The 27954-nt window shown below is 41.9% G+C and overlaps 1 protein-coding gene across 14 annotated transcripts in view; it reads left to right on the plus strand.

The window, feature by feature from the left end:
* The window catches only part of CLIP1 (CAP-Gly domain containing linker protein 1), a 62231-nt gene that overhangs the window by 17643 nt on the left and 16634 nt on the right, over positions 1-27954 (plus strand). For 5 of the 14 annotated variants that reach the window (XM_039724560.1, XM_039724564.1, XM_039724561.1 and 2 more), the window contains exons 4-18: positions 7494-7618; positions 8593-8812; positions 11626-11823; positions 12184-12287; positions 12804-12864; positions 13917-13949; positions 17308-17412; positions 18787-19731; positions 20997-21113; positions 22001-22058; positions 22291-22374; positions 22971-23127; positions 23721-23886; positions 23976-24191; positions 25188-27419. In XM_039724560.1, the coding sequence (XP_039580494.1) occupies positions 7494-7618; positions 8593-8812; positions 11626-11823; positions 12184-12287; positions 12804-12864; positions 13917-13949; positions 17308-17412; positions 18787-19731; positions 20997-21113; positions 22001-22058; positions 22291-22374; positions 22971-23127; positions 23721-23886; positions 23976-24191; positions 25188-27419 (4821 nt within the window). The remainder of the gene's footprint in view (positions 1-7493; positions 7619-8592; positions 8813-11625; positions 11824-12183; positions 12288-12803; positions 12865-13916; positions 13950-17307; positions 17413-18786; positions 19732-20996; positions 21114-22000; positions 22059-22290; positions 22375-22970; positions 23128-23720; positions 23887-23975; positions 24192-25187; positions 27420-27954) is intronic. The other 9 variants (XM_039724569.1, XM_039724570.1, XM_039724568.1 and 6 more) reach the window with 7 other exon arrangements.

Consider the following 27954-nt stretch of genomic DNA (forward strand, 5'->3'; position numbering starts at 1 on the left):
GGAGGTGTTTCTCCCTTCAGCATTGTCGTTGTGGTGTTTTTAAAGTTTTCTTTTTCTGGATTTTACAACTTTCTGAATAGAAAATGCACTTCTGAGCTTAGTCTGTTTAAAAGTCTATGATAATATTTAACTGTTATGAGAACAAATATTCATTGGCAGTGTTACAGTTAAAACAGTGAAAAAATATCTGGCACAATGCATACGAGGATGGAAAAGGAAGAAAAATTTGGAAGTTGGCAATGTGTGAGTGGTTTGTGCTCTCCTGGGGCTCTTCTCTGGAGCCTTCTCCATCAAATGTGACATTTTAACTGCTCAGTCACACCTTGCTTTATCCTTGAGCTGAGGTGACTGGGAGGTATTTTGATGGCTTTGTCATGTTAAGTCAAGGATTAAAGTAATTCTTATATTTATGTATATCTACTTAGGCACAGGACTGTGGATCCTGTAATGTATAATGTAGATTAGTTTGCTAAGTGGCTGCTATAGCATGAAATCTATGTATGAGAAAATACCAGAGGGGTAAGGGGTATCCAAAGGCTTTTCTTGCAATTCATCATCCAGGTGATTTTCCCTGTGCAAACCTCTGCTTTCTTTTAATGTTACTTTTAAGCTTTTTTCAGGACATGGCATTACCTATCTGCTCACAACAACTAAGGTGGCAAATTTATTTACAAGTCCCTGTGCAAACCTCTGCTTTCTTTTAATGTTACTTTTAAGCTTTTTTCAGGACATGACATTACCTACCTGCTCACAACTAAGGTGGCAAATTTATTTACAAGGCACTAGTCATATCTGAGTCACTCTGTTTTGGTAACTCCTTATTTAAATTCAGATTGCATGTGAGTTCCTGGGCTGTAATGGCAGGGACTGGTGACTCCCCACATGCTTTGGTAGTAGTTAATTCCTTTTTTGTGTGTGGATTCCCTGGCTGCCTTCCCCTCTCCCTGCCTTCCCAAGGGGGAATATCCAGGAACACATTGTCCTCAGTCATTTCAACACAGGATGGGAGAAGGAACAGTTTATTTACTTATTTTAGTTTTTGCTCTTTTTTTTGTGGTGGTGATGGATTCACATGTGGCTTTGTAGTATGGAATTGCTGTTAGGGGTTTATTTTTGTTTCCTTTTGAGTTGGATGAATGAATTGAACCTCACTAGCACGTCAGTTTTAGTCACTAAACTGTTTTCTCTGGAAGTGAAGGATTGTGTGGTAACACAGTGTGTATCTTATTGTATGTGAGGTTCTTGCCCACTTTGGCCTTGCTTTTGAACTCACAAGTTGACTGCAACCAAACTGGGTAGAAGTGGAGAGGTTTCAAAGCAAATTCTTCCAAGTCCCATGGAAACAGCCCAGCAGAAGGTGGAGACTCTTCCCACCCATTCTGGAAAAGCTGCAATTTGCCTTCACAGAACTTTGCACGTCACAGAATCCACATGATCAAGGCTTGTCTGAATCCTGTTCCAGTCAGTGGGAACAGCAGAAGTCACTCTTGCATTTTTAGGTAGTGAAGTCACTCCCCCATAACATCCAATGCCACAGAAGAACTGCCCTCGTTAATCCTGCTACTCACAGAATTGCTGCCTTGGAACATCTGAATGGTGGAGGCCAGTTTAAAATCTGGGAGTTCTAGCACTGTTCCAGTAGCTGTGCCTTGATCCAGTGTTTGGATGTTGTATGGATATTTTTAAAAGGAAATAAGATAGTCTAAAGCAAATACCTAATATCTGTCTAATCTCAGCAAAAAGGGCAAAACCTGACAGAGCAAGCAAATGTTGACAAGCTAAAACGTGGCAGTTTTGTCAAACACTTTTTCTCCCTTCTCTGAAACTATGGATTTAATGGAGAAAATGCCATTATGGAGTTATGTGGTGGGATTATTATTATTTTTAAATCCTAAATACTATCTAACAGTCTAACTTCAAAATTACCTCTTGACTTCTTTAATAGATTTAAGAACTCGGTATATTTATATCCTTAGTTATTTGAAAAACCCATTGGAATAAAGCAGAAATTCAGAACACAGCTGGAAGATGACTCAAGCAAGAGAAAGTATCTTGCAATAAAAGATTTTAAGAATTTATTGTGCTAATGTTCAAAGGGGAAAATGGAGGTGTCTTGCTTGAAACCTGTGTGCAGCTGCATGGTGGATGCTGCAGAGCTCTGTAGGCTTCCAAAACAAAGTGTAATGAGAGCCAGTGGCCAGAGGCCACAGCCAGATCTGGTTTATTTGAGATTTAAATATGGTTGAACAATGGAGTGATTAAGTATGAACACAGCCTGTCAGTGGCAGCCTCTGGCCAAAATCCAGTCTGGGTTTTCAGTTTTGCTGAGTCCATTCCAGACTGGTGAAAGTCTGGTTTGGGTCTTCCCTTTTGCTGAGTTTTTTGGGGGTTTTTGTGTCTTTTTTTGTTATTGTTGTTCTTAGGGGCTTTTTTTGGGTTTTGTTTTGGTTTTTTTCTGTGTCCATTCCAGACTCTGGCAGAAATCTGGTCCAAGACAGAATTTTGGTGCCCAATGTGGGGCTCAAGGGCATTGAGAGAAGAAGGATAAAAAAGGAATTACACTTCTTAACCTAATTTTTGTGTGCTGGACATAAAAACCTCTTTAGGTGTCACCAGAAGGTGCAGCCTGCCCTGGTTTGGGTGGCACATGGTCGTGGCTGTATTTCTCCAATGTGCAGGCCCTTATCTGAACATGGGTCCTGTAACCAAGGCTAGTGTGGCTGGTATCCAGTTTGCTTTATGGGTGAATAAGGTGAGGAATTCGTGGATCTTTAAGTTCCTCTGGAAGGCAGGCACCTGGATTCAGAGCTACCACACACTACGTGTATGTTTATGGGCTTACTTTAATAATGGATTTACTGTGAGGAAATTATACCAGGGGAAGTTTTCTCCCAACCCTTCACCAAGCTCTTTGGGTTTGCCCCACCAGTTTTTGAAGGGTTCAAATCTTCTCTAAATGCTAATGATACCATACAGTGCTTGGTGGTGCTGATTTGCCTGTTCTATTTAGGACTTGGGGCCAAATCCAGTCCAGGTTTGGGTGTTCCCTGATGGATATCAGCCCTGCTGCAAAAACATCCCCACAGAAATTATCTCAGTGCAGTTCCAGGGTTAATTACAGGTGGAACTGGATGAAATGTAAAGACCTGTTCCATGAGAACCAGAGGAGATGATCACTTTGTCCCCTCTGGCCTTGAAGGGGTGAACAAATCAATTAAACAGAATTTCTGTTGCCAGCTGGAAACAGTTCTGCTAAATCTGGAGAAACAAGAGGAAGATGATTCTGATTAGACCCTGATTAGTGGATCCCAGGTGTTTCAAAGGCTCTCTGTGGCTGGATGGGTTTTGCTTTTCCAGGTGCTGCACACTGTGGTGCTGAATTGTCCTGAAAATGGAGAAATAACCCAAGTGATGCTCTCAGGGGTCACCACAAGTTCATACTTGGGCAGGAGGGGAGACAGAGCAGTTGTTATTCACCTTTTCCCTTCTCTGGGCAGGTTTGAATGAGTGATATTGTTACACTGACAGTGTTCAGACCCTGCCTGTCTTCTTTTCCACCAGCACAGCTGAAATCTCTCTTTTTCCTCCTGGATTACACTGGTTTATTTGTTTCCTGCTTCTCCTTATCTTTGGAAATGTGGCTCCACAAAGGTTCTCACAAGGTCTGACGTGTTCATCCCCCTGTCCTTTCACTTTTTAACCACTTCAGGTTTCCAAACCCATTTTGCTGTTTCACTTTACCTGGCAGCAAATTAATGTAAGCTCAGGTATAACTGGATAAACGGAATTTAATCTCTTTTTGCATGTGTTTGACATAACTCTAGTGAGTTCCAAGCAGAATTCCTCACCTCACCATGACCTGCAGTCTAACCTAGATTCTCTGGAGTATTACAGCTTTGTGTTTTACAGCTTGACTCTATTGAGTGTGGGAACTGACTGAGAACACGTCTGGCAGTTCTTTGCTCTATCCATTATTTAGTGACCTGCCTTAGCATGAAAGAAGGTCATGGAAAAGTGTCTCTGTGGTAGTTGTGCTCTGTTTTTTCACAGAACTTCCAGAAACCTTTTAATATTTTTCCCCTATTTCTTTTAGAAACTGATGGTTTTTATTTTAGTCTTTCATGCAGTACTGGGAGGTAGATTTGCTGGCAAATGCAGCTGGTTTGGGGTTGGGTTTTTTAATCTTTTTTTGCTGTAATTCTCACATTTTTAAAAAATAATTTTTCTATAACAAATGCTATACTTTGTAAGTACAGTTTTTTTCTTCATATTGGTTGGACCAGTTGAATTTAATAATGTCAGGATCTTTTTTCCTATTTATGGCACTATTAAGTCTGTATATGTACAGCAACTTCCATCATGAAAAGCCTTTACCACACTGTCTTGTACAGTAGCACCTCACGTTGCACTACCAAGGGAATAAAATATTATTTTCTTCTCGAGGTGTTGTCACTTGCAGGTGCTAATTGCAGCTGGAGATAAATACACTTTTTGGGAGAGGTGTCTGTGAATGACTGGAAGCCTTCAGTAGTCTCAGGCTTTATAAAGGAGGGCTGACCTGTCTTTAAAGCTGAAATTTAGAAAGCTTTTGCTTAAAACTGAGCAAATTGCCCATGTAGATCTTCACTGCTTCTCTGAGCACGTTACAGCCACAGGGTGCTCCAGTTCCTGCTCTTGTAAGGACACACAGAATGTGCAGAGAGAGAAATGTAGTAGCTGGTTATTCAAAGAAGCTGGACTGGCTTTGGAAAAAAGCAGAAATTCTTTGGCATCCTCCCTTGAGTCCTGTTCAAAATAAGCCAGGTGCCATGGTTACCAGAAGAGTCACTTTGCTGCTCCTGCTGGGAGTCTGGTGGTGAGCAGCCCCATCTGCTCTGGGACCTGAATTCCTGCATTTGCTGGCTCCCCCAGGCCCTGGGGCACTGCAGGGGCTGGAGCAGCTCGGGGGCTCTGGGCACTGCCTCATTCCTCCAGCTCGTGTCTCCCAGTTTGTGGTGTGAGTGTGGTCTCTTCATCACAAACTCCTCCCATTTTTACGTAAATGTGGAAGATGAGCAGGGCCAAGGTACGAGAGAGAAAAGGATGAATATTCTGCACAGTTTAATCTGTGCTGTCCTGGAGCCAGCACTGCTTCTCTAGAGCTTGATCTGCAGTGTGAGCTGGAGGGAACAGATTGCAGCAGTTTTTCCTGTCCCTGGGAATCCCTGCATGGATTTATCCTGTTCCACCACGGCGCTTCAGACACCTCTCACCTCACTGACCCCACTCACCTTCCTGTGGAGAGGTGGTGTGGCTGTGCTTAGGTAAATAATTTGGGTTTGTTTAAAATAATCACCACAGACCATGAAACAGGAAAAAAAAATTCCATAGCCTGGCTCAAGGGTTGTGGGAAAGGAGCTTGAGGAATCTCTGTGCAACCCCAAACCTGACCATTGTCTTTGCAGGGATCCTCCTTATCTGGGCCATTGTTCTAGTTTTCCTGTCTAATTTCTTAAATGGGTTTGTAGAGCCTCTTTTGATTTAACTCTTGTTTTTTCAGGTAGAAAATAGATCAATATTGAGTGGGGAAATAGCTTCTAACCGTAACTAACCAGTCTTTTCACCTAAAGAGGCAAAAACCCCTACCCAAATTTGCTAGAAAAGGAATAAGGAGAACTTGGAACTCAGTATGGACTGCTAGTGCAGTTAAAATTTATTTTTATGTTTGTACTTAAGAGATTTACCCCCTAGAAAAAGTAGCTGATGCCTGAGGGTGCATGCCATGACCCTCAGTTTAAGGGGTAGTTCTTCCCAGGGATTATTTTTCAGGGTTATATATTCCCTCCTCACCACCGTGCCAGAGATCTGGATCCTCTGTAACTCTTTAGGTGGTTACAATTCTTTTTTCTAAGCCAGTCCAAGTGCTTGTTTGTGTGTTCTCTGCCAAGAGCACCAAATACCAAAGGTTCTATGAGTTACTATATTAGGCTGTCATGATAACTGTAAACTTTGTATGTTTTTGTTCCATGGAGAGTAATATTTTGCTACAGTGCCACTTAAAGCAGGATCTGAAGGTGACCTGCAGTTGTTCCAGAATTGCCTCTAATGGCAGAGCAGGGGCTGCCACCTTAAGTGTGGACAAGAGGTGCTTCTGCCCCTTTTCTCACTTGAATAATATAAAAAAAGGTTCATTATTCTCCCTGTGTTTGAGGTTTGTGTGGATTAAGATTATTTTTCCTCAACAGCTGAAGCCTCATCTTGCCACTGGAGCACAAATGTGTGTGGCAGCTCCTGGGCACTGCCTTGGGACTTTGTGGACATGTGAAGTCCTCAGTTCCTCACAGGAGTGAGATCTTCCTAACTGGAATAATGTGAATTTTCTCATGTGCTGTGATCATGCATCTTAATTTACAGCACAAGGAGCTTGTTGTTCTCTACTAATCCTGGGAGTTCCCCCAAGAAATAGAATGTCTGCTGTAAAAATGATATTAAATACTAATTTGCTTTTTAATTTACAAAAATTTGAATCACAATCTTTAACAGGAGGTTTCATTCATGCTCTCTGCCAAGGCCTCACAATATTCCTGGTTGTACAAGGTGTGCTGGAAAACACAGGTGGACATTTTCAAACCATTGGTGCCTTTTCCATGTGGAATTCTGTGAACCTCTTGAAGAGGTTTCCATCCCCATGGCCCTGTTCTCACAATGCTGGATGCAGGCTGAACAGATCTGCACAAATTTAGGGCACAACATATTGTCTTCCTGAACTGCAGGAATCCTGTGGCTCTTCCTGGCAAGTGTCAGCCACACAACACCTTTTCCTTCTTCGCTTCATTTAATTCTTCCATCCCCTGGGTATTAGGAAAAGCTGTAGCTCACAGACATTGCCAGTAATTGGAATGGCTGTAAATATTTCATATGATAAGTTTGAAAGCCACTGCTTTCTAGGCTTTCCTTTAGGAGTGTTTGGGTTGGATTTTTTTATTCTTGAAAGTGAAGAAAAGATAAAATGATTCTCCTCTCCCCAAGGATTCAAATAGCTGGTTATATCTACAGGGTTGTCAAGTGCTCTGTATCATGTTTTATATATCAGTTACTTTAAATACAAGAGAGCTGTACTATGTCGTTTATCTGAATTATTCCTTGGAGAAAACATGAAAGGAATTTTTTCTTATTTCATTTCTTTTATTTTTCCTCACAGAATTAGAATAAGAAGCAAACAGACCTTAGAAATCCTAATCTGCTGGTAGAAATTTATGTGAAACTCTAGCACAAACCTATTGCATTCAGAACATTGGTTATACTGTGTCTTGTTAAATAATTTTAAGTTGTGAAGATCAGTAATTGTTCAACATTAATACAAACTCATAGACAAAAAAATACATAGTTTGAAATAAGAACTGGTTATGCTATTCTGGTGCTGTGTGAGCATGGTTATGCCAAAAGCTTCTTCACTGAATTTGGTGTTTTATTTGGAAAAGCCTTAAATGCAGGTGTGTTTCTTACTGCTTTAGGTTGGAGGAACAAAAGCTGGAGTGGTGCGTTTTCTGGGAGAAACTGACTTTGCAAAAGGAGAATGGTGTGGAGTGGAGCTGGATGAGCCCCTGGGGAAAAATGATGGAGCTGTTGCTGGCACGAGGTCAGTCCATCCCCAAATTCACTTTATGAGATTTCTCTCTGTGTTCTCCTTTGGGTTTTTATATCTTCCATGAAATTTTCAGTCAGCTCTAAAGCTGCCTTGTGTGCTGCTGGTGGGGAGGGTTGTGTGCAATGGTTTGAATTCTCTGATGCCAACACTTCTCTCACAGTCGTGGGATGAGCTGATCTCTCCTCCCATGTGAGTTGTATTCATAGACTGGTAATGGAAAACACAATTTCCTTCTTTTAAATGCCTGTTTGATTTCTCAGCTTGGAAGGAATGCTCAGTTAAGAAAATCTCTGGATATCCAATAGTTGTACTTAAGGGAAATCTTCCAGCATCCCAGAGCTGGAAACTCCTGTTCCAACAGTTGCCTCCTGGTAGAGGCAGTGTAGCTGCTCCCTCCAATAAGTCACAATCAGAAGGCATTAACTCTCATCACAATTCAACTTTCTTTCTCATTTGTCATAAGGAATAGTCTTTTACCTCATTAAAAAGAGGTTTTACAAAGATAATTTCACCTTAACATAGGTGATCACAGCTTAATATGATAAGTGGCTTTTGTCTATATTTAAGCAAAGATATATGTTCGGTATCATCAAATATACATAAATGGTATGTATGTAATAAAACATAAAACTACTTGATTTAATTAAAAGCTGATTTCTACTTCTAACTCTGAGCCATCACATCTGTTGGCAGCTCAGAGGAACGTGATGAAGGGGAAAGCTGTGGATATAAAACCGAATCTGAATGGAATTTTTAGGCACTAGAGCTGTAGTGTTTACTCTGAATTTCTGAAGTCTGATGTACTCATACTGTCTCAGCCTCTCAAAGCCCCTTTCCCAAATGGGTGTCAAATAGAACTGCAGTCCAATGCCTTTAACCCTTTCATGCTCCTGACCTAGAATTGCACCCGCACAGGTGAAAATAAGTTAATTCCCTCTCTCCTCTGCTTGCTCTGCCCTTGGCAGGTATTTCCAGTGCCAGCCCAAGTACGGCCTGTTCGCCCCGGTGCACAAGGTGACCAAGATCGGCTTCCCCTCCACCACCCCGGCCAAGGCCAAGCCCGCGGTGCGCAAGGCGCTGCCCGCGCCCGGCTCGGCCCTGAAGCGCAGCCCCAGCGCCTCCTCGCTCAGCTCGCTCAGCTCCGTGGCCTCCTCCGTAAGCAGCAAGCCCAGCCGCACAGGACTCGTAAGCTGCTTTTTCCTTCCCGTGCTCCCCCTCCCGGCCCCGGGCAGCTCCCGGGCAGAGCACGGCTCGTGGTGCTCCTCACTCAAAGCGTGCGTGGAGGAAGGAAATCTTAGCTAGCCCTGGAGAGCAGCTGAGTGCTTGGATATTTAATTCAAGCTAACAGTGATTGCAGTAAGAAAGGGGCTTAGGACACCAGCTAATTTCTCTGGCTGCAGTCTCCATTTAATTCATTTTCTGAGGAGCTGGTGTTCCAGATGTCACACTCATTTTATTTAAGCAGGAAGCTTCACACTGGCTAAAATGTTCAAAATTTCCTTTTGCTCTTCAAGAGATGAGTCAGCTGAGAAATGCAGCAGAGGCAATTTCCAAGTCTCTGCTGACAAGAAGCCTCTTTCTTTTCTTTTAGATTTGGTTTTAATCCTGTGAATTCATAAAGGCTGAGTGTTGCCAAGTGCAGTGGCTCAGGTGAAATCTAACACAGTACTAATTCCACCTAATACACTTACTATGGATTCTTTTGAAGTTGCTATGTTACATAAATGTCCTAATCTTGGGTTGCAGCAGTAAAATGGAAATCTGAGAAGGCTGAATTTTGAGAACTCTCTTTTATGGCAATTGAAAACATAGAAATAATTGGATTTTCCCACACTCACCCTGTCTTTTTTCCTTTATTTTTTTTAAACCACAGTCCATAGCTAGATCTAATTAGGAAGGAGTGACTCCCAGTGATGTGGAGCAGGTTCCCTGTCCCACTGTCCCACTGACCAGCAGGTGCCCAGGGAGGTGACCTAACCCTGGTCCTGCAGGACTGAAGCAGATTAACAGAGGTCAGCAGTCGGTCAGGGCACCAGGGTTAATACCTGGCCACAAAAAGGATTTTTATTTGGCACAAACAGTGGCACTTCATTACTTAATCCATTCTGGAAGTTGCACTTGCAGCTGCAGAGTGCCATCTAGTTTGGGATCACAGCACTAACACGTGGAACCAAATTATTTATTCCATGTGCTGTGATCCCCCCAGTTACACCTTGTGAGTGTCTAAAACCTCTTTGCTTATTTTGTTTTGTCCCAGGGATTTTGCATGATTTAGGTCATAAAATACAAAGCTGCTGTAATCCATTCTATCTGGAATTAAAATTCCAGCTTTCTTCCAACTCTTTTTTTCGGGCACCGTGAACATTTGGTGGCCATCCAAGTTAAAAGGATTGTCCAAATAATTCTGAGACTTTTTCTTTAAAAGTTAAGCTGCTGAGGAAACGAGATTTCCTGTAATCAGTTTTGACCCAGCAGACTTTTCCTGCTTCATTTTCTAGGAAAACTGAAACTTTTCTGGGGATTTCTGGACTCTTACATTGGCTTCTCAGTTGCTCAGGGCCGTTTCTATTTTCTTTTTCCTGTGTGATAAAAGCAGCTGTCAGAGTAGGTGATCCAATGATTTAAGGGGCTGGCTGATGCAATTGGTGTTTATTTCCAAGTCTGAAGGAAGCTGATGCTTCTCTGAAGAGTTTTGGATTTGTTTTGCAGTTGGGAGTGAGGGGTGATTTGAAGACCTAAAACTGTTAGAAAGCAGCAATACATTCTGGAATGGGATTTTTTCTGGAGACTGGGAGGGTCTGAAACAGCCAATGAAGCCTGAGAGTGAAGGTGTTTTACTCTGCCTGGTGGCTGGAAGGGCACCAGCAGTGGATTGCAGAGGGTGCAGGGTGGGATCCAGGCTGGGATCCAGGCTGGCAGAGCTGGGCAGGGATTGTGAGCAGGCAAGGGGAGGTGTCTGTGCTGCCAGAACCATCCCTGCTGTGCTCTCAGCTGGGGCTCTTGGCCAGTGCCAGCTTTCCAGGCTGGCTGTGGCAGCTAGTCAATGTTTTGATCTCTGCAAGGATCATGATTTGGGTTTTTTTAAAAAAAATAACTGAGCTGTCATTCTCATTTAACACTTAGGCAAATTTCTCAGCTGTTAAAGACAGGTTTTAGGAACAGCACTGGAATTTTTTTTTCAGTTTTTGCTGTTTTCACAACTATTGCTCACTTCATAATTTTAATTTATTTACTTTCCCTGATAGCTGTGGAACTCATGAGGGTGTAGCTGGTAGGGCCATAATGAATTTTCTGATTCCATTCAGTGGGGCAAGGTCAAGAAAAACCTGGTTTCATTTTAGTGACAATTCTCCTGATTAATTTTAATCTGCATTCTTGAAACAATATTTCAGGGGTTTTTTTCCCAGAATTAATTTAATTCCAAGTGACAGAAACATATATTTTATTTCATATACCAGTTATTGTTCTTCACAAGGTTTAGCTGTAAGGCTGGCTTCAGGTCAAGGTACATGCTCCTCATCCTGGCTGCTTTTGCCATGGTGGAGGTGCCACATGCTGGTGGGAGTTCCCAAAGCTGTCCATGGAGCATTTGGAAATGTTGGACTACTGCTGGTGACCCAAGATAATGATCTGTTAAATAGAGACATGATGTTTTTGGCTTGCTAGGAAACTGCTTTTCTTTTTTTTTGATGTAAAAAGATGCTTAGGAGCTTCCTGAGCCAGCCTTTGTGTGAGTCTACACCTTCGACTGAGGCCTTTTATTTTTACTTCATCCCTCCTGCCTCTTCCTCTGGCTGCTCCTCCTTACAGGGCTCTGACCACACGTTTGCCACTGTTAAATTCTGGCAAATGAAGTCATTTAAGTGTAAAAGGAGAAGGTACAGTAGGTCACAGAAAGCACTGTTTTACTAACCCTGTGTCTGTGGAGTCTGGAGGTGCCCACCACTCCCCTGTTTCTCTCGGTGCAGAATGACTTCTAACACATTTATTTTGTGAAGTTGACAGAAACCTCTTCCCGCTATGCAAGAAAAATTTCGGGCACCACAGCCCTCCAGGAGGCCCTGAAGGAGAAGCAGCAGCACATTGAGCAGCTCCTGGCAGAAAGGGACCTGGAGAGGGCAGAAGTTGCAAAAGCAACGAGCCACGTCGGGGAGATCGAGCAGGAGTTGGCTCTGGTTCGCGATGGGCACGACCGGGTGAGGGAGTTTTTGTTCTCCTGAAACTCAGTTAACACCATGCACTTAACCTCCAGAATGGCTTTTCTCATTGAAAAGGGCTGGGAGTAAGAGGTGGTGTGCTAAAAGTAAAATAATCCATACCTGTGAGATCTCCCCTGTGGGATCTTTGGCTTGATGAGATACCAGATCTACTGAATTTAACTCGTTTTTGTTGAACTTCACTGCAGTGTTTGATGATGTCCATATTTGATAACATTCCTGTCACTTGGCCCATCACTTCACCAAATTGTGGTTACTGAGCTACAGGCACATAACTTGGAAAAGATCCTGTACTTCCCTAGCTTAGTAAATTTTGGTTTTGTTCCTCTTCCTGATTAGCATGTGCTGGAGATGGAGGCAAAAATGGACCAGCTCCGAGCCATGGTGGAGGCAGCTGACAGGGAGAAAGTGGAGCTCCTCAATCAGCTTGAGGAAGAGAAAAGGTAACCCCAGACTGTCCTCATTAGTGTAATTAATGTTGTTCTTGTGCTCCCCTGGTGCATCTTGCTGTTCATCCTGATCCAGACATGTTTCTCAGTGCTGGAGTTTCCATGCAATTGTGGCATCTTGAAGGCCTGTGGATACTTTGGATGTGTCCTGAATTTCTGGCTGAGTGGTAGAATATATAGAATGTGAGATCAAACTGCTGATTTAGGTCACCTCAGATCACCAGAAGGGTGACAAAAAGAGAGAATCAATGAGGATTTAAAGGGTTTTAATACAAAATACCCTCTTCAGAGCTGCAGGAGTAGTGATGCCTTGCTTTGGCACTGGTAGTGTTTTAAGGTCAGCAGTTTTCCCTCCCTCTGATGCTTCCTGTGAGATATTTCTCCTTAATGTTCCTGGCAGTTTGCTGGTACAATGGGAATGTTGTCACTGTCATTCTGATTTCCACTGAAAAGTGAGTTTGAAAGCATTTGCTTCCAAAATTACTGAATTTTAATGAGTTGTCCCCACAGGAAAGTTGAAGACCTTCAGTTCCGTGTGGAAGAAGAATCCATTACCAAAGGAGACCTAGAGGTAAAATATCCCCAGCTTTGTAAAAGGGATATCCAGGAGGGCACAGAAAGGCAGGAATCATTAAAAGATGCAATCCTGGTCCAGCCACATGAAAATGATGCCCATTTCTGCAATCCTTTAGTAAGCCAATTGTCCCAAAATTGCAGGATTGCACCCCAAATTCAGTTGCACACTTGAGCAAATGCTGTGCTATGGAAAGGCTGTAGTTATTTAGAGAAAATAAATTAATTCATAGAAAATTCTACCTTTTGCTGTTAAAAGTAACCACTAAGAAAAAAAATCATTTTGAAGTTACACAATTGCAAGTTAATATTTATGCCTTTGAAAATGAATATTGAAGACTTGTCCTGTTTGATCAATTTCTTGAGTAATTTCTGTGCTGCCCTTAGGGAAGGTTGATCAATGGAGGGTGTTTTGTCCTGAGAGTTTGCACATGAAATCTGAATAGCTGTTAATGTGTGCAACTTTTATCTGTTGTTTAGAGAATTGTAATGTTTGGCTACAGCACAGGGTGCTGTTGCACAGTCAGAATAGAAAACATTTAGGGAAGGTTGCTCTCAGGTGTTTGAGCACTGCCAAATTTTGATCCCAAAATTCCAATTAATAAGCAAGATACTTTTAATTGCACTATTCTATTGTCTAATCAGAAGCATATTAGAAATTCTTGCACAGGTTAAAAAGTACAAACTTATAACTGTGTTGTTATAAAGCATTTGTGATTGAAGTGCTAGCCTTATGAAAAATACTCATTTCATATAACATTTCTTTTATTTTAGTCTTCCATTCATTTTAAGATACCTATCTAGACTCTTCATAGAATGCTCCTTTTGTTGTTTAGTCCATGGAAATATTTTAGTTTTTTATTTTCTGTTAAATTAATCAATAGTCATGGCAAACCATCCTAAAGACTCTGGTTTGTCAAGCTGCTTAACTTGGGGGTTTAAACTGAATTCAAGCTGATGGAATGTCTCCTGTTGTTTGTGTTGGAATGGTAGTGCTGAGTCTGCAGGTGAAACATTTTTGTTTGTTTGTTTTTTTAATTTTACTGATAGCGAAAGAGGCAGATTTCAGAAGACCCAGAAAATGTAAGAGGGCACTTCAATGTGCAGAGACATCCCATGTTAACAGATTGTGTGCAGAAAATGCTTCTACTGATTCACTAACTGCATAATCTGTTATTGAGACATTGACTCTGGTATTTGTGTGCATGTTGCTTCCAGAGCAATTACAACATTTCTTGGAAGAATGTGTGTAATGACTAAACGTGGTAATGCCATTAACTGCAGCCAGGGCCAGTGTGGCATTGGAATTCTTTAGGGTCAAAACCTTTACAACTCACTGAAAAGGCCAGGAGCTTGCAGAACATGACTGGCCAGCATCCTGAAGTGGCTTTAATTTAAATGTAGGATTTTAGCTGTTTTCTTCACAAAATCCTGCCTGCTCTCCTGTGAGATCTTGCTGCTGTTCAATAGATGACAATTTTTCTGAGAGAAAAAAAAATCTCTCTATTCTTCATCTCCCCATATTTGTTTCCTTTTTCCTGTATGAAATGCTGAGGAGAGAGACAATTAAAACCCTCTGAACAATTCCTTTACAAAGCTGTCTGATTTTACTGTACCTTCATGTAGCTCCTCTTCAAATTATGTAGGAAAAATGTGTTACTTGATAACAGAAATGGCCATGCAAGATGTTTAAGGAGCCCTCTTGCTTCCCCAACTCAGATTAGTGGAATTTGAAAGATAAATTTATGCCAGGCTGCCTCCTCTGCTGCATCCCCAGCCCAGATAGGAAGTTCTCAAGACCAGAAGTGGATCCTGCTGTGCATCCTTAGGGGTTCCCTTTGCAGAGATCCCTCAGGGATCTGGGTCTCCTCCAGTCTCCCCATCAGGCTGATGCTTTGTTAGAAATAAATCTGCATGTGCCCTTCCTCCTCTTGTTTTGTGTCCTCTTCTTTGATCCCATCTTTCCCCTGACTTGCCTGTTCTGATGTTTCCATTCCAAATGGAGATTTTCCAGGCTGGCACGCCCTGGCCCTGTGGTGTCCTGTGGTTGTGTCCAGCACAAGGGGACTGCAGGGTGTCTTGCCCCATCCTAGAACTGATTGGCAGGATTTGTGGCCTCAGCACAATTTCCCAGTGTGATGGAGAATGTCAAAAACCAGGGAGGTTTATTCTGGGGTGAAGGAATAGCCAGAGCACACAGGTGCTGGAAAAGGCTGATGCCCTGCCTCCAAGTTTGGGTGGAATTCTTGGAGGTTCAAGGCAGAGTAAGAATCCCTTTTCCACATCACTTCCCTGACTGTGAAGCTCTGGAGAAGGGGAAGATGATTCCTTTGGCTTTCTTGTCTGTTTTTTTCTTTCCTGCTTTTATTTTCCATCCAAGTTAAAGTTTACAATCAAATTATTTTCTTCTTTTTGGGGTACTCTCTCTTCTCAGTTGACTGGGTTCTGGGTTTCCTCAAAGAGAACCATAATCAGTAAGAATTTCTCTCCACATCATCAGGAGAGAAATTTGAGCAGTTCAAAATTTTGCAGTGATTCTTACCTCAGGAAATCTGGAATCTGTCCCTTGGAAATCAGATTTGATTAAAGGACAATCTCTCATCTCTAAAGGGGGAGAAAGGTGTCAAGCAAAGTATTCTTTTTTAATCTTTTATTTCCATTTTGGCAGGATTTTAACTTGCTTGCCTTTGTAGTATATAAGAGATGGGATTTTAAAAAACCCAGTAATCAGTGATGGTCTGTCTGATCTTTGGAGCAGTAAAGCACTGTCTATAAAATTAATGATCAAAGAGTTTGGGTTTTATGTAGCATAAAAAACCTTAAATTACGTATTCCAAAGGCACACTGGGGAATTCTGTAACCATGAGATTGGGGATGTCTTGGTTTTTGGTAGATCCCCTTGGTGAATTATAGCAAGTAAGGTTTGAATTTCCAGCTTTTAAAGCAGGTTGTTTCTCAAACTTACTTACAATTTAGTTGTGGATCAAAACTAATACTGACCTGAGTCAGAGAGCAAACTGAATTGTAGCCACTTAATAAATATTATTTCCCTTAGAATACTTAAATCCCTTTTCAAATGCTATGGGCAGGAAAAACAATAATCTGTGTTCTTGGAGCATTTTTGCCTGTTACACCCTGAAGATCTTCCACTGAGAGAGAAACAGACCTGCTACAGAATGAAAACATCAACAAATCTAAGGAGCAACTTGCAAGTGTTTGTGGACCAAGGAGCTCCATAGAAACATGGCCAGCTATTTTCAGCTGTTTCAAAAATCAGCTCCCTTGGATGTCTGGATGCTTTTGGGAAGGAAGAACTTGCTGCTGCCAGAAGGAGTTCTGTGTTTGGAGAAGCAGATAAGAAGCTTATCCCCATCTTTATATTTCTCTTTCATCTTTTTCTCTTCCCTACTTCAGAGGTGCAGGTCAGGTTTGAATTTCCTGCTGGACTTTCCCTGCATCTCCTAAACTTCAGGCTCTCTTGCAGGCCTCAGGGACTATCTGAATATCCAGCCAGAATATCAAAAATTCACTGTTCTTGCTAAAAATTCTGGTTGTAAGCAAAAATCAGGCAGTACTTGCTCACTTGGGTTCATGTGTGTCCCACTTCTCTTTAGGAACCTGTTAGAATTCCAATTCTTACTTTTTTCTTACTTCCACATATTCTTTGATATATTTAGACATCAATAACTGCAGAGCAACCAGGCTGATCCACTTTTTATCTGGTTTTGAGGAATCTTGTTGCTTGCTTCAAGAGGAGAAGAGGGGGGAAAAAGAGGAGGGTTTTGGAGTTACAGGCAACCATTCTCTATTTCTGTTCAGACAGATAATTCAAACCATAGTGACAGAGGAGCCTTCATGTTCCCAGGTCTTGGCCAGAAGCATTTTTATGGCTGAGACTTAGAGACAGCTATCAAAAAAAAGAAAGTTTTGATTTGTCACATGAACTTCAGTGGAGGATTTTTGTCCCCTTGTTAACAAGTAATTTTTTAATAAAAGCAGCTAAACATATTAGAGGAAAAAGGTAGTGGGATGACAAGGAAAGGGACTTACCATCCTGTTAGAACAGGAAGAGATATGTATGCACATATATATATATATTTTTGACATAACTATTCTAATTTGTGCTGAAAACTTCATGTACTGATAAATAACTTCTACTGAGCTGCATGAAACTTTTTTTGTTCCCATTTCTCCGTTTGCCGTTCATTTATTTATTTATTTATTTTACACATTTGATTTCATTTTCCCCTGCCCATCCATTCACACCTCCAGCCCATCCTCCTCATCCACAGCGTTCTTCTGTCCATTTTCCCCCCCTTGCATCCTCTCTGCTCACCTGTTAGAAGGCTCTGGCAGCACGGCCTGCATGTGGCTCCTCCTCTTGTGCTGGCATGTGATGGTGGCACCGTTGTGTTCTCTTCCTCTCCCTCTCCACTAACAGACGCAGACCAAACTGGAGCATGCCCGCATTAAGGAGCTTGAACAGAGCCTGCTCTTTGAAAAGACCAAAGCTGACAAACTCCAGAGGGAGTTAGAAGACACTAGGGTAATGGTTTTCCCTGTTTGAATAACGAGCCTGATCTGTGTTGTGGAAGATTTCTGATGGCACAATGCCGGGGGTGACACGAGCTGGAACAGGTCCTTGCTCCTGCCGTAGCCAGAGCTGCAACACTGTAAAAAATTAGGATTAATTTTGAGCTTCCCTGGGGTGTGTGTGTGTGCCTGGACGTGTGACTCGTTGAAGAACTCAGGTAAGATGTCTTCAAACTGCAAAAGTAATCCTTGGATCCAAAAGTAGCAAGATGGGATCGTGAGTTGACACAAAGGAACATTCAGTAGCTCATTTTAAAAATTAGCAGAGTTCATTAAACCCAATGTCCTGGCTTAAGACACCCAAAAAAGCTAAGATTGAACATGTTTTAAAAATTAGCAGAGTTCATTAAACCCAAAAAAGCTAAGATTGAACATGCCAGTCCTTTTAACACAAACTGAGTATTTGGGACTTGGTTTCTGAGCTCTTCAGTAGCTGCTGCACCATTTGTTTTGCTAAATCATGGTTTGCAGTGGCTGTTTAGCTCCTTTTCCCCACCAATGATATAATCTTTTAATGGATATCCCAGTAATTAGTAATACTGCTGCCTGTCAGAATATTACTGACATACTTGGTACCAAGTCAGAAGTTCAGCAGATGTCAGTTCTTAAAGAGAAATAGATATACACACACACACATATATTCATGCTCACACATGGGGATTTTCTTGAAGGTCAGGTGGGATGAATAAAAAAAAAACCAGGATGAATATAAAACCAACAGTTTAATGTATAATAAGTACTTTTAAAGGGCAACTGTGGGTAAGTAATATCTTTTCCAGGAGGTCAAAGCAGTAACTCCCTAATTAGAATTAATTCTGGGAGCTTTGCTGTAGCAAAAACTGCTCCAACAGTCAGTGAAAAGCTCAGATGGTGTCAGGACACTTTTTCAGAGAGAATGGAGCAGGTATAGAAGGGATTTCAGAGGATTTATCAGTTCAAAATGTGTTTGTCATTTCCTGACAGTCTTACAGCTGGTGGGAGATGAATTTGGAAGGAATTATTTCAACAAAGACCTCAAGGTTCTCCATTCTTTTCCAGTCTGCCTTAAAATGGTTCTGAGGAACATTTTGTTAATCATCGATAATACCCATCAGGGTGGTTTGTAAATTTTTTAGCAAGTTATTTCTAGATACTACCAGAAGAACAAATTTTAGTAAATTCTATGTTTATAGACAATATAAGATGTTTGTCGTGTGAACTGTGGACATTTTTCCCTTTTTGAAGCAATTTGCAACACTCGGTGGAAACTTTTCAGCAAGGCCTGAGTGTCTTTGTATAAAATGTATCTTTTATAATTCTTCTTTTCTTAAAATGCTGTTGATCACAGGTGGCCACAGTGTCGGAAAAGTCCCGGATCATGGAGCTGGAGAGGGACCTGGCTCTGAGGGTGAAGGAGGTGGCTGAGCTCCGAGGGAGGCTGGATTCCAGCAAACACATCGACGACGTGGACACTTCTCTCTCCTTGCTCCAAGAAATCAGTTCTTTGCAAGAAAAAATGGCAGCAGCTGGCAAAGAGCACCAGAACGAGATGAACTCACTGAAAGAGAAGTTTGGCCTTAGTGAGGAAGCCTTGCAGAAGGAGATCAAGTCCCTTTCAGCTTCAAATGAGAGAATGGCAAAGGAAAATGAATCCTTGAAAACCAAACTCGACCACGCCAACAAGGAGAATTCCGACGTGATTGAGCTGTGGAAGTCCAAGCTGGAATCTGCAATTGCCTCCCATCAGCAAGCCATGGAAGAGCTGAAAGTTTCTTTCAGCAAAGGTGTTGGGGCTCAGACAGCAGAATTCGCTGAGTTGAAGACTCAGATTGAGAAGATGAAGTTAGACTATGAGAATGAAATGGCAAATCTAAAAGTGAAGCAGGAAAATGAGAGATCTCATCACTTGAAAGAGATCGAGTCACTGAAAGCAAAACTGGTGGCAGTCACGGAGGAGAAAGAGCAAAACCTGGAAAGCCTGAAGACCAAACTGGAAAGTGTGGAAGATCAGCACCTAGTAGAAATGGAAGACACTTTAAACAAATTGCAGGAAGCTGAGATAAAGGTAAAGGAGCTAGAGGTACTGCAAGCCAAGTACAATGAACAAACCAAAGTTATTGATAGTCTTACACCACAGATCAAAGCTGCTGAAGAAAAGCTTTTGGACCTTGCTGCACTTGAGAAAGCCAATTCTGAAGGTAAATTGGAAATCGAGAAACTTAGCAAGCAGCTTGAGGCAGCTGAGAAACAAATTCAGACTTTAGAGACTGAAAAGGGTGATGGAATTAGCCAGGTTTGTATCAACATCCATCCTTTTAGTTTTCTTTTGCTTTTATTTTACATTTGTACCCTTTTAATCTGCTATAGGAAATACATCACAGAAAAAATGAGTTTTACTGAATGTGTATCTTGGGACCATCTGAGGAGGTTTAGAGGAGCAGTAACTGGGTCGTGTCTCAACAGGTTTCTGCTGCTCCACCTGCACCAATAAGCAAAAGGAAAAAATTCCTTCTGCACTTCCTTGCTGCAGATTTGGGCATGTCTGTGCTGAAATCTTCCTGTTGTGGAAAAGTTTCTTTGTTGGCTTGTTTGGGAGAAGGATCCATACACCCTAAGGCTTTGGGGATAGACAAGGGGACTGGGGACTCAGTGGGGAAACATTTCCTCCATCACCTTTCCCCTTCTCTGACAAGGTGATGGGAGAGGCTTTTAAAACAAAAGAATCCATACACCCTAAGGCTTTGGGGATAGACAAGGGGACTGGGGACTCAGTGGGGAAACATTTCCTCCATCACCTTTCCCCTTCCTCTGACAGGGTGGTGGGAGAGGCTTTTAAAACAAAAGAAAGCACAGAAAATCCTGGTGGAACTTTTCTTTAAGGCCAGGCTCTGCAGGGATGTTTTTGGCTCTGCTTGACAGCACTGTGGAACCACAGACTGCAACTCAGTGCAGGCTTGTCCTTGGGTGTGGGTGAAAAACCTCTGTAAAGCTGATGGCAGTGAAGAGGAGTGGGAAAATAACTGCAAAAAGCTTTCCTAAACTCTTCACAGGTGGTTCCAAGATAACAGATTTTTACCTTTGGTTCTCTTTTTTGAGGCCACACTGGGTTTCTGCACTACCCCTGGGTGTGGTACAGAGATTCCCTCCCTGTGTGTGTGTATTGATCTGATCACCAACTGAAGCACAAATCAATCAGTTCAAATAATGAAAACAGTAAAGAACCAAAAGTCCTGATTGAACTAATGCTGAAACTTTGAAATTGTGACTGTATTCAGAAATGTCTGCCGTTAAATAATGTATTCACAATTAATGCCAGAAGAACTAAATTTTAATGATTTCAAATCTATTCCAAGATGCAATTAGTGCTGTGATGTATGTAGTCATCAGTGGAAATCAGCTTCACTCAGTTAACCCATCATGTTTTTTTCTTAATTTTTTTTTTCATCTTAGAGTGATTTTAATATTACAGTTTTTTTCTTTCAGATTCACCTTTTAATTTTCCTAATTTTTCATTCATGTTTGTCATTTTATTTTACTCCATTTCATCACCTTTGTTAGGCCAGTAATCTGGCCAAAGAACTGCAGGGCAAAGAGCAAAAGCTTCTTGACTATGAGAAAAACTTGAGTGCAGTAAATCAAGTTAAAGATTCTTTGGAAAAGGAACTTCAAGTTTTGGTGAGTAATACCCCAAAATTTTGACTTTACTCTTTGGATTTTGGGATTCATGGTGAGAGTGTAATGGAAGTCTGTGGATCAGCTCTGAGCAAAGCCTTCCAAAGGTGTTTTACTCATGGAAAAATGGGAAGGGTTCATGGCTAATAGGATCTGTCTCAGAATAAAAAGAGCATTTCACCTCAGTCCTGTGTTATCAGGTGTTTTGTCTAAGTAGAACTCATCTAATTATGGATTGCAGATAAAATTAAACCAAATCAAAAGCAGCAGCAGTTTAAATTTAGACTGCTCATTAAGGAACACTTAATGGCCCTTTATTGTAGCTGTTGTGCCAATTAATGCTTGGTACATGCTTCTTTTAAATGGCTTTAAAAGACATTTCTCATTTAAATAAATTTCCAAATGCTGTGTTGTTGGGTGGGGTTTCCCTGAGGAGCTACACTGGCATTAGTAACAAAACAATGGGATTTGTGGTCTTTCCATGGCCAATGGTAAATATTCAAACTGGGTGGAAGAGCCTCGCTTTCTTCCTGAAAATCCTCCCTTTTCTTCATTGTCTGGCATCAATCCCTGCTGGTAAAACTGGAGAACACTGGTAGGAGATGGCTCACAGGGCTGCAGCTGTCCCCTGTGCACACAAAAAAAGCCCAAATTCTTGTTTCCTGCCCTGGGCTCTGTGGCAGCTGATGGAGGAGTTGCTTTAAATGCTGAGGGACTGCAGCCAAGGCAGGGGAAGATCTGTGCTGAGCTGTAACTCAAAAACCTGAGATGTGTTTATGATAGGAGCAAAGCCTGTTCTGTGTGTACATGAAAAATACCTAATACAAATTCAGTGGTTGAATTGTGCTGTTACTACCAAGCCTTACCTTAAGTTTTTATCAATTTTGCAGAAAGAAAAATTTACTAGTGCAGCTGATGAAGCAGAGAGTGTTCAACAAGCTATGCAAGGTATGTGCTGCTAAAATAAACAGAGAACTAAAAAGCTGCAGAAATTAAATGCCAACAAAATGGCTTTTTTAAACACTTTCAAGTTCATAGCTGCTGTCACAGCAGTTTCAGGGCTGTGGAAATGACAGGATAATCTGTAGCCTCTCTGAAGGGTAACATACCTTTGCAAGTAGGTAGAATTGTCTGCATTTAAGTAGTTTCTAACTTTGTTTTCCAAATTTTACTTGCCTAGAAACGGTGAAGAAGTTGAACCAAAAAGAAGAGCAGTTTGCACTCATGTCTTCAGAACTGGAGCAGCTCAAGTCTAGTTTGACTGGTAAGGAAGGGATGAAATGGAATGTTCTGGAAGTGCATCAGCCTTGTGCTCTGGCCTGGCTCCTGTAGGAGGCTTTGCTGTGCTTTTCATCTCTCTACATCTCTGTAAAACCAGTGCAGAGGATTTGTGCCCTGGAGCAAACCTTGCCTGGTGGTGCCACAGAAGTGATCCCAAGGCTGCCCTTGCCCCTGGCAGTGCCTGCCCTGCCCTGGGGCATTTTCTCACTGGAGCTCTGTGTTGCCTTCTTGTTCATTTTCTGCTGCTCTGCTGAACAGCTGATGAGTGCTTTCACCTGCAGGACTCTCCCTCCTTTGCTTCCTTCCCCTCTGAGACAGCAGAACTTGTACCAACATCTCATGGCCTGAAGTGAATCACTTCTGAATCAAAGGGCTCATGACCAGCTGCTCTTTGCTGAAGAGTCCTTAACCTTCTGCTGCAGTTACCACTTCAATCAATCATCATTTTTCATTTTAAAGGCTTGATCTCTGAGGTCTGGAGCATCAGTTTTGCTGGTTCTAGTTCTTTACAGTTCTGTAGCTGTTCTTGGCATACCCTTCCTCTAGAATTTACAGCTTAACCACCTTTGTTTTGCTCAGAGATGGAGAGGAAGCTGAGGGAGAGAGAAGAGAGGGAGCAGCAGCTGATGGAAGCAAAAGCCAAACTTGAAAATGACATTGCAGAGATCATGAAGTCATCAGGAGACAGCTCTGCCCAGCTCACAAGAATGAACGATGAGCTGAGGTTAAAAGAAAGGTATTTCATCACTGTCACAGCATTGTCACATCAGATCTCCACTCCCACACTCCCAGCTTCTCATTTTATTTTTCTGTAAATATCTGAACAAGATGCTCCTGGGTGTCACATTGATATGACAAGTGAGCTTATTCTAGCAAACTAAATCAATCAAAACAGTCTCCTAGGAGTGATTTGAAGAGCATCCAACACTGATAATTCCAAAATTCTTACATAACATGCTTCTCATTGCTCACAGTAAATGACCTCTTGAATAATCCAGACTGGTTAGTGATTGTGCTTCATGATTATTTAATTACCTAATAAACTCAGTTTATCTAGATATATAAACTATATCTAAATAAATAATATATGGGTCACATTTTTGTGAGAGAAAACATGGGGGGTTTTTCCCAAATAAAAATTGTATGTACAATACAGGGGGCAATATATCTTGATCTTCCCTGTCTAGCAGAAATCTATCTGTTAAACAATGAAATCTCTTTCTAAACTCTTGGTCAGAATATAAAACTTCAGCACAATCTTGGCTCTTTCATCTCTGTGCTTGTGGTGCTGTCAACAAAAAGTGATGTTCTTTCCTTTGGTCTTTCCAGGCAGTTGGAGCAAATACAGCTCGAGCTTACAAAAGCAAATGAAAAGGCTGCTCAGCTTGAGGAAAACGTGGAGCAGACAACACAGAAAGCTGAGCAGAGTCAGCAGGAAACTCTCAAGATTCATCAAGCAGAACTGAAAACTCTGCAGGATCATTTAACAGACATGGTAAGAACAATTTTAAAAGCACTAAAACTGTGCAGAAAAATGGTCCCCCTGCTGCTTGAACTCTGTTTTACTGTCTTACCTTCCACCAGAAAAAGCAGATTGAGAGCAGCCAACATCAGTACAAAGATCTCCAGGCAAAGCATGAGAAGGAAATGTCCGAGCTGGTGGCTAAACACGATGCAGATATCCAAGGGTTCAAGCAGAACCTGCTGGATGCAGAGGAGGCACTGAAAAGTGCCCAGAGGAAAAACAGCGAGCTGGAGGCACAGGCTGAGGAGCTGCAGAAGCAAGCAGAGCAGGCCAGAGTAAGTGGCTTTTGTCACTCTGCAAGTGACTTAAAGTTTAAATTTTCTCTGTCACTGACTTGTTTTCTCTCTGCCTCAACCTTTCATAGCCAGATTTTTGTAGCTTTTCTGTTTTGAACTTTCACAGGGTATGTGGATATGGGTTAGGGAGGAGAAGCCCACAGGACAAGCTGGTTGTTAGTTCTTCTCTCAGTTACACAGGAGTTGATGAGATACAGTTCTTGGAGATCAGTTAACATTTTATGTTCATAGATCTGGCTCAGCACAGCCAGTTGGAGCCAGATGTCATTCCCTGGTTTTTTATATGCTTCAATTTTAAGCTGCATTGTGAACTACTTCATTTAGAAGTGCTGCACACCTTTTATTTTGTAGTATGATCTGCAGCTATTCAATGTGTAGCTTGACTTTAGCAATTTTATTTTTTCCTCCTGTTTCTTTGACTTTACTGCTTGCTTTTATCCCTCAGCAATCATTTGCTATAATCTTTGCTGTATGATTTAGCAAATTATTTTGTGTATAAATTGACACACAATATTGACAGCACTGATGTGGTGTTTTGAATTAAAGGGATAATGACAACATATTTTTGAGAAAATCTTGAGGAGGTGAAACTGAGAATTGGAAGTCAGTTTCTAATAGAACTCCTTGCATTTTAATTCACTTAAAGTCTCATGAAATCATTTTGTGGCTCTTCTTTTGAATAATTTACAGTCAGTCAGTTTACTGAGAGTACTTTTAAAAATGAAATTTTGGATAGAGGAACCTTTAAACCATGGGTTTTAAAATATTATTTAGCCACTAAAAACTTCTCGTGGATGATACATGTTCTGTAATGTAACAGGGGTGTCTGTAACAGAGTTCAAACAGGCACTGTGTGTCAGTGTATACACTTTTAAAATTAAATTACAGTTGCTCTATTTGCCCTTAAAGCACATTTCCCATTCGTCTGCTTGACTTGATTTTTGTTTTCCCTTCTCCCCAACTTTATTTCTTTAGTCCTTAAGCTCTGAGTTAGCCTCATCCAGAAAAGAAATCGAACAATTGTCAGACAAGATGAGGGCTTTGATATCAGAAAAAGAGACTTTGGCACAGGAGGGGAATACTTTAAAATTAGAGAGAGGTTCCTTGTTATCAAAACTTAAAGAATTGGAATTAAAGATTTCGTTAATACAACAAGACCAAGAAGAACTGAAGGCAGAAAATAAAAGAATCCTGAAGCAGAAGGAAGAAGCTGAGGCCAAAAGCCAGCAGGAGAGCACAGAAAAGGGAGCACTGGTTTCTGAGAAAAGCAAATTACTCTCTGAACTCGAGGCAGTGCAGGCAAAGCTGCTGAAGGCAGCTCAGGAAAATGAGGCTCTCCAGTCCTTGGAGTTAACCTTGTTCCAAAAGCTGGAGGAGCTTCAGGCCAGCAAAGATGCCATGGATGTGGCGTGTCAGAAACATGTCAAAGAATGGGAAGAGCTGAAGAGTTATCAGAAGAGACTTTTGGAAGAGAAAGATGCAGCTCTAAAAGACAAAGATGATGTTATCCAGAAGCTGGGAAGTTCTTGTGAGGCCCTGGCCAGAGACCAAAGGGAGCTCCAGCAACAAGTGTCAGCTCTGGCTGCAGAGAGAGTTTCAGCCCTAGGGGAGCTCTTGGCTCTTCAAGACAGACACAAAACCCTGGAAGAGGAGCTGGGCAGGGTCTCACTGGGCTGGCAGGAGGAGAAGGAGATGCTCCTCAAAGGCACAGAGAAGCTGCAAGTGAGTTTAGACAAGGCAGTCAGTGAAAACCAAGTGCTAAAAGTGAGAGAAGAGGAGCTGCAAACCCAGCTCACCAAAGCCATGAAAGACACCGAGGAGCTGCAGAATTCCCTTGAGAACCTCACTGGTCTCCTTGAGGAAATGAAAGCCTCAAGAGACACACTCACTTCAGAATGTAATCAGTTACATCAAGAGAAAGAGGCTCTTTCCTCATCAGAACAAAGGCTTTTGGCTGAAAGGGAGCAACTTCTCAATGAAAATAAGGCAACTGCTGAGAAGCTTGTGAAGGCCTCAGCACATGCTGAGCTTTGTGAGAGAATCTCCACTGAGAAAATGAACAAGCTGACCTTGGAGAAGGAATCTGTCCTTCAGAAGTTGTTGCAGTTTGAAAAGCACTATGAAGGTCTTCTCCAAGAGAGGAAGGAATTGGAGACAAAATACTTGGAGCTTCTTGATGAAACCAAGTCTTGTGCAAAGGCAGTTTCTGATCTGAAGAGAGAACGTGAGCTGGACCTCTCGTCCAGGAATGCTCTGGCTGAAGAGAATGCCACACTCCGAGATTCCATTGAGGCCCTGAAGGGAGAACTCGGTAAGAAGACTGTAGAAAATCAGGAGTTAATGGCCAGCAAATGTGACCTTTCCAGTCTTCTGAAGGAGGCCCAGGATGCCAAAAGAGCATTAGAAGGTGAGCTGGCTGCTGCGTCACACACCGAGCAGCTCCTGTCATCGTCCTTGGACACCTGCTCCTTTGCCAGGGAAATGCTGACCAGGGAGAGGGATGAGCTGCAGGAGGAGTGTCAGAAATTAAACAGAGAGGTTGCTCTTATGAAAGAGTCCTTAACCTTGGAAAAGGAAGCTCAAAAACTGGACAAGAAATCATTTCTGTTGGGACGTACAGAACTTCAAAGGAACATCTGCTGCTTGGAGAAGGAGCTAGAAGAGCTGAGAGCGAAAAATAAAATCCTGGCTGAGAAAACACTTTTCAATGAGGAGAAAGAAAAATGTGAAATGAAACTGGTGGAACTAATGAGAGAGGAACAAGTCATCTGTGCAGAGAAAGAGCATGTCACTGCCAACATGAAGAGGCTGAAGAGTGACTTTGCTTCCTTGTCCAAAACAGCAGCAGAGTTCCGGGGCTTGCACAGCGGCATCGCCAGGAAGATGGATGTGCTTGAGCACGAGATGGAGCTGATGGAGAAGGAGGGAATTGAGTACCTTCAGGACCTGGACAGCCTGAGGAACGAGCAGAAAAACCTGCTCAGGAGTCAGGAGGGACTAGTGAAGGAGAAGGGGATATTCTTCCAGGATTATTGCAGACGGTGTGAGGAGGTTAAACTTTTAGAACAAACTAACAGTGACCTCTCAGGCAAATTGTTGGAGTCTCAGGGCCAAAATCAGATGCTGCAGGAGCAAATGAACAATCTGATTTTGAAAGTAAAAGAACTTGAGACTCTCCAGGCCCAAGCAGTAGTACAGAAACCAGAGGTATTGAAATTCATAGTTAAAAGTCAAGTCTGAGACTGGTTCTACTAATCCTGAGCACTAACCCCTGGTGTCCTCTCTGCACTTCACTGCACACTCAGCACTTCATAACACACTGCAGTTTGGGCTCTCTCAGTGTGGTACTTGGGGGTTTGTTGCAACTTGCAGCTCTGAGTCTAAAAGTCATTTTAAAAAAAAATATTTTTAATTACAAAGCCTCTGTTGTTGCTGAATGTTGCAAGGAAACAACATAAACTGTGAATAAAAGGAAGTTGTGTTCCCTGAATCTGGGAGGAGACATTGAGCAGCTCCTTCTGGTGAAGGACTCTGCAGCATAAAATTTAAAGTAGTAATAGATAAGGTTTTTAATTGGATCTTTGTGTAATTTTATGTGCAATTACAGCAAACTACCAATCTGAATTACTCCAAAAATATGAAAGAATGTGCTGCTTCTGTAAATGTAATTTGATAAAAGCAGTGTGAGAGAAAGGGAAAATTTTGACAATTCTGGTGTTCTTTTTATTCACAGAAGTGTTTT

The sequence above is a fragment of the Passer montanus genome, unplaced genomic scaffold (assembly GCF_014805655.1).
Source record: "Passer montanus isolate IOZ18808 unplaced genomic scaffold, ASM1480565v1 scaffold53, whole genome shotgun sequence".
NCBI lineage: Eukaryota > Metazoa > Chordata > Aves > Passeriformes > Passeridae > Passer > Passer montanus.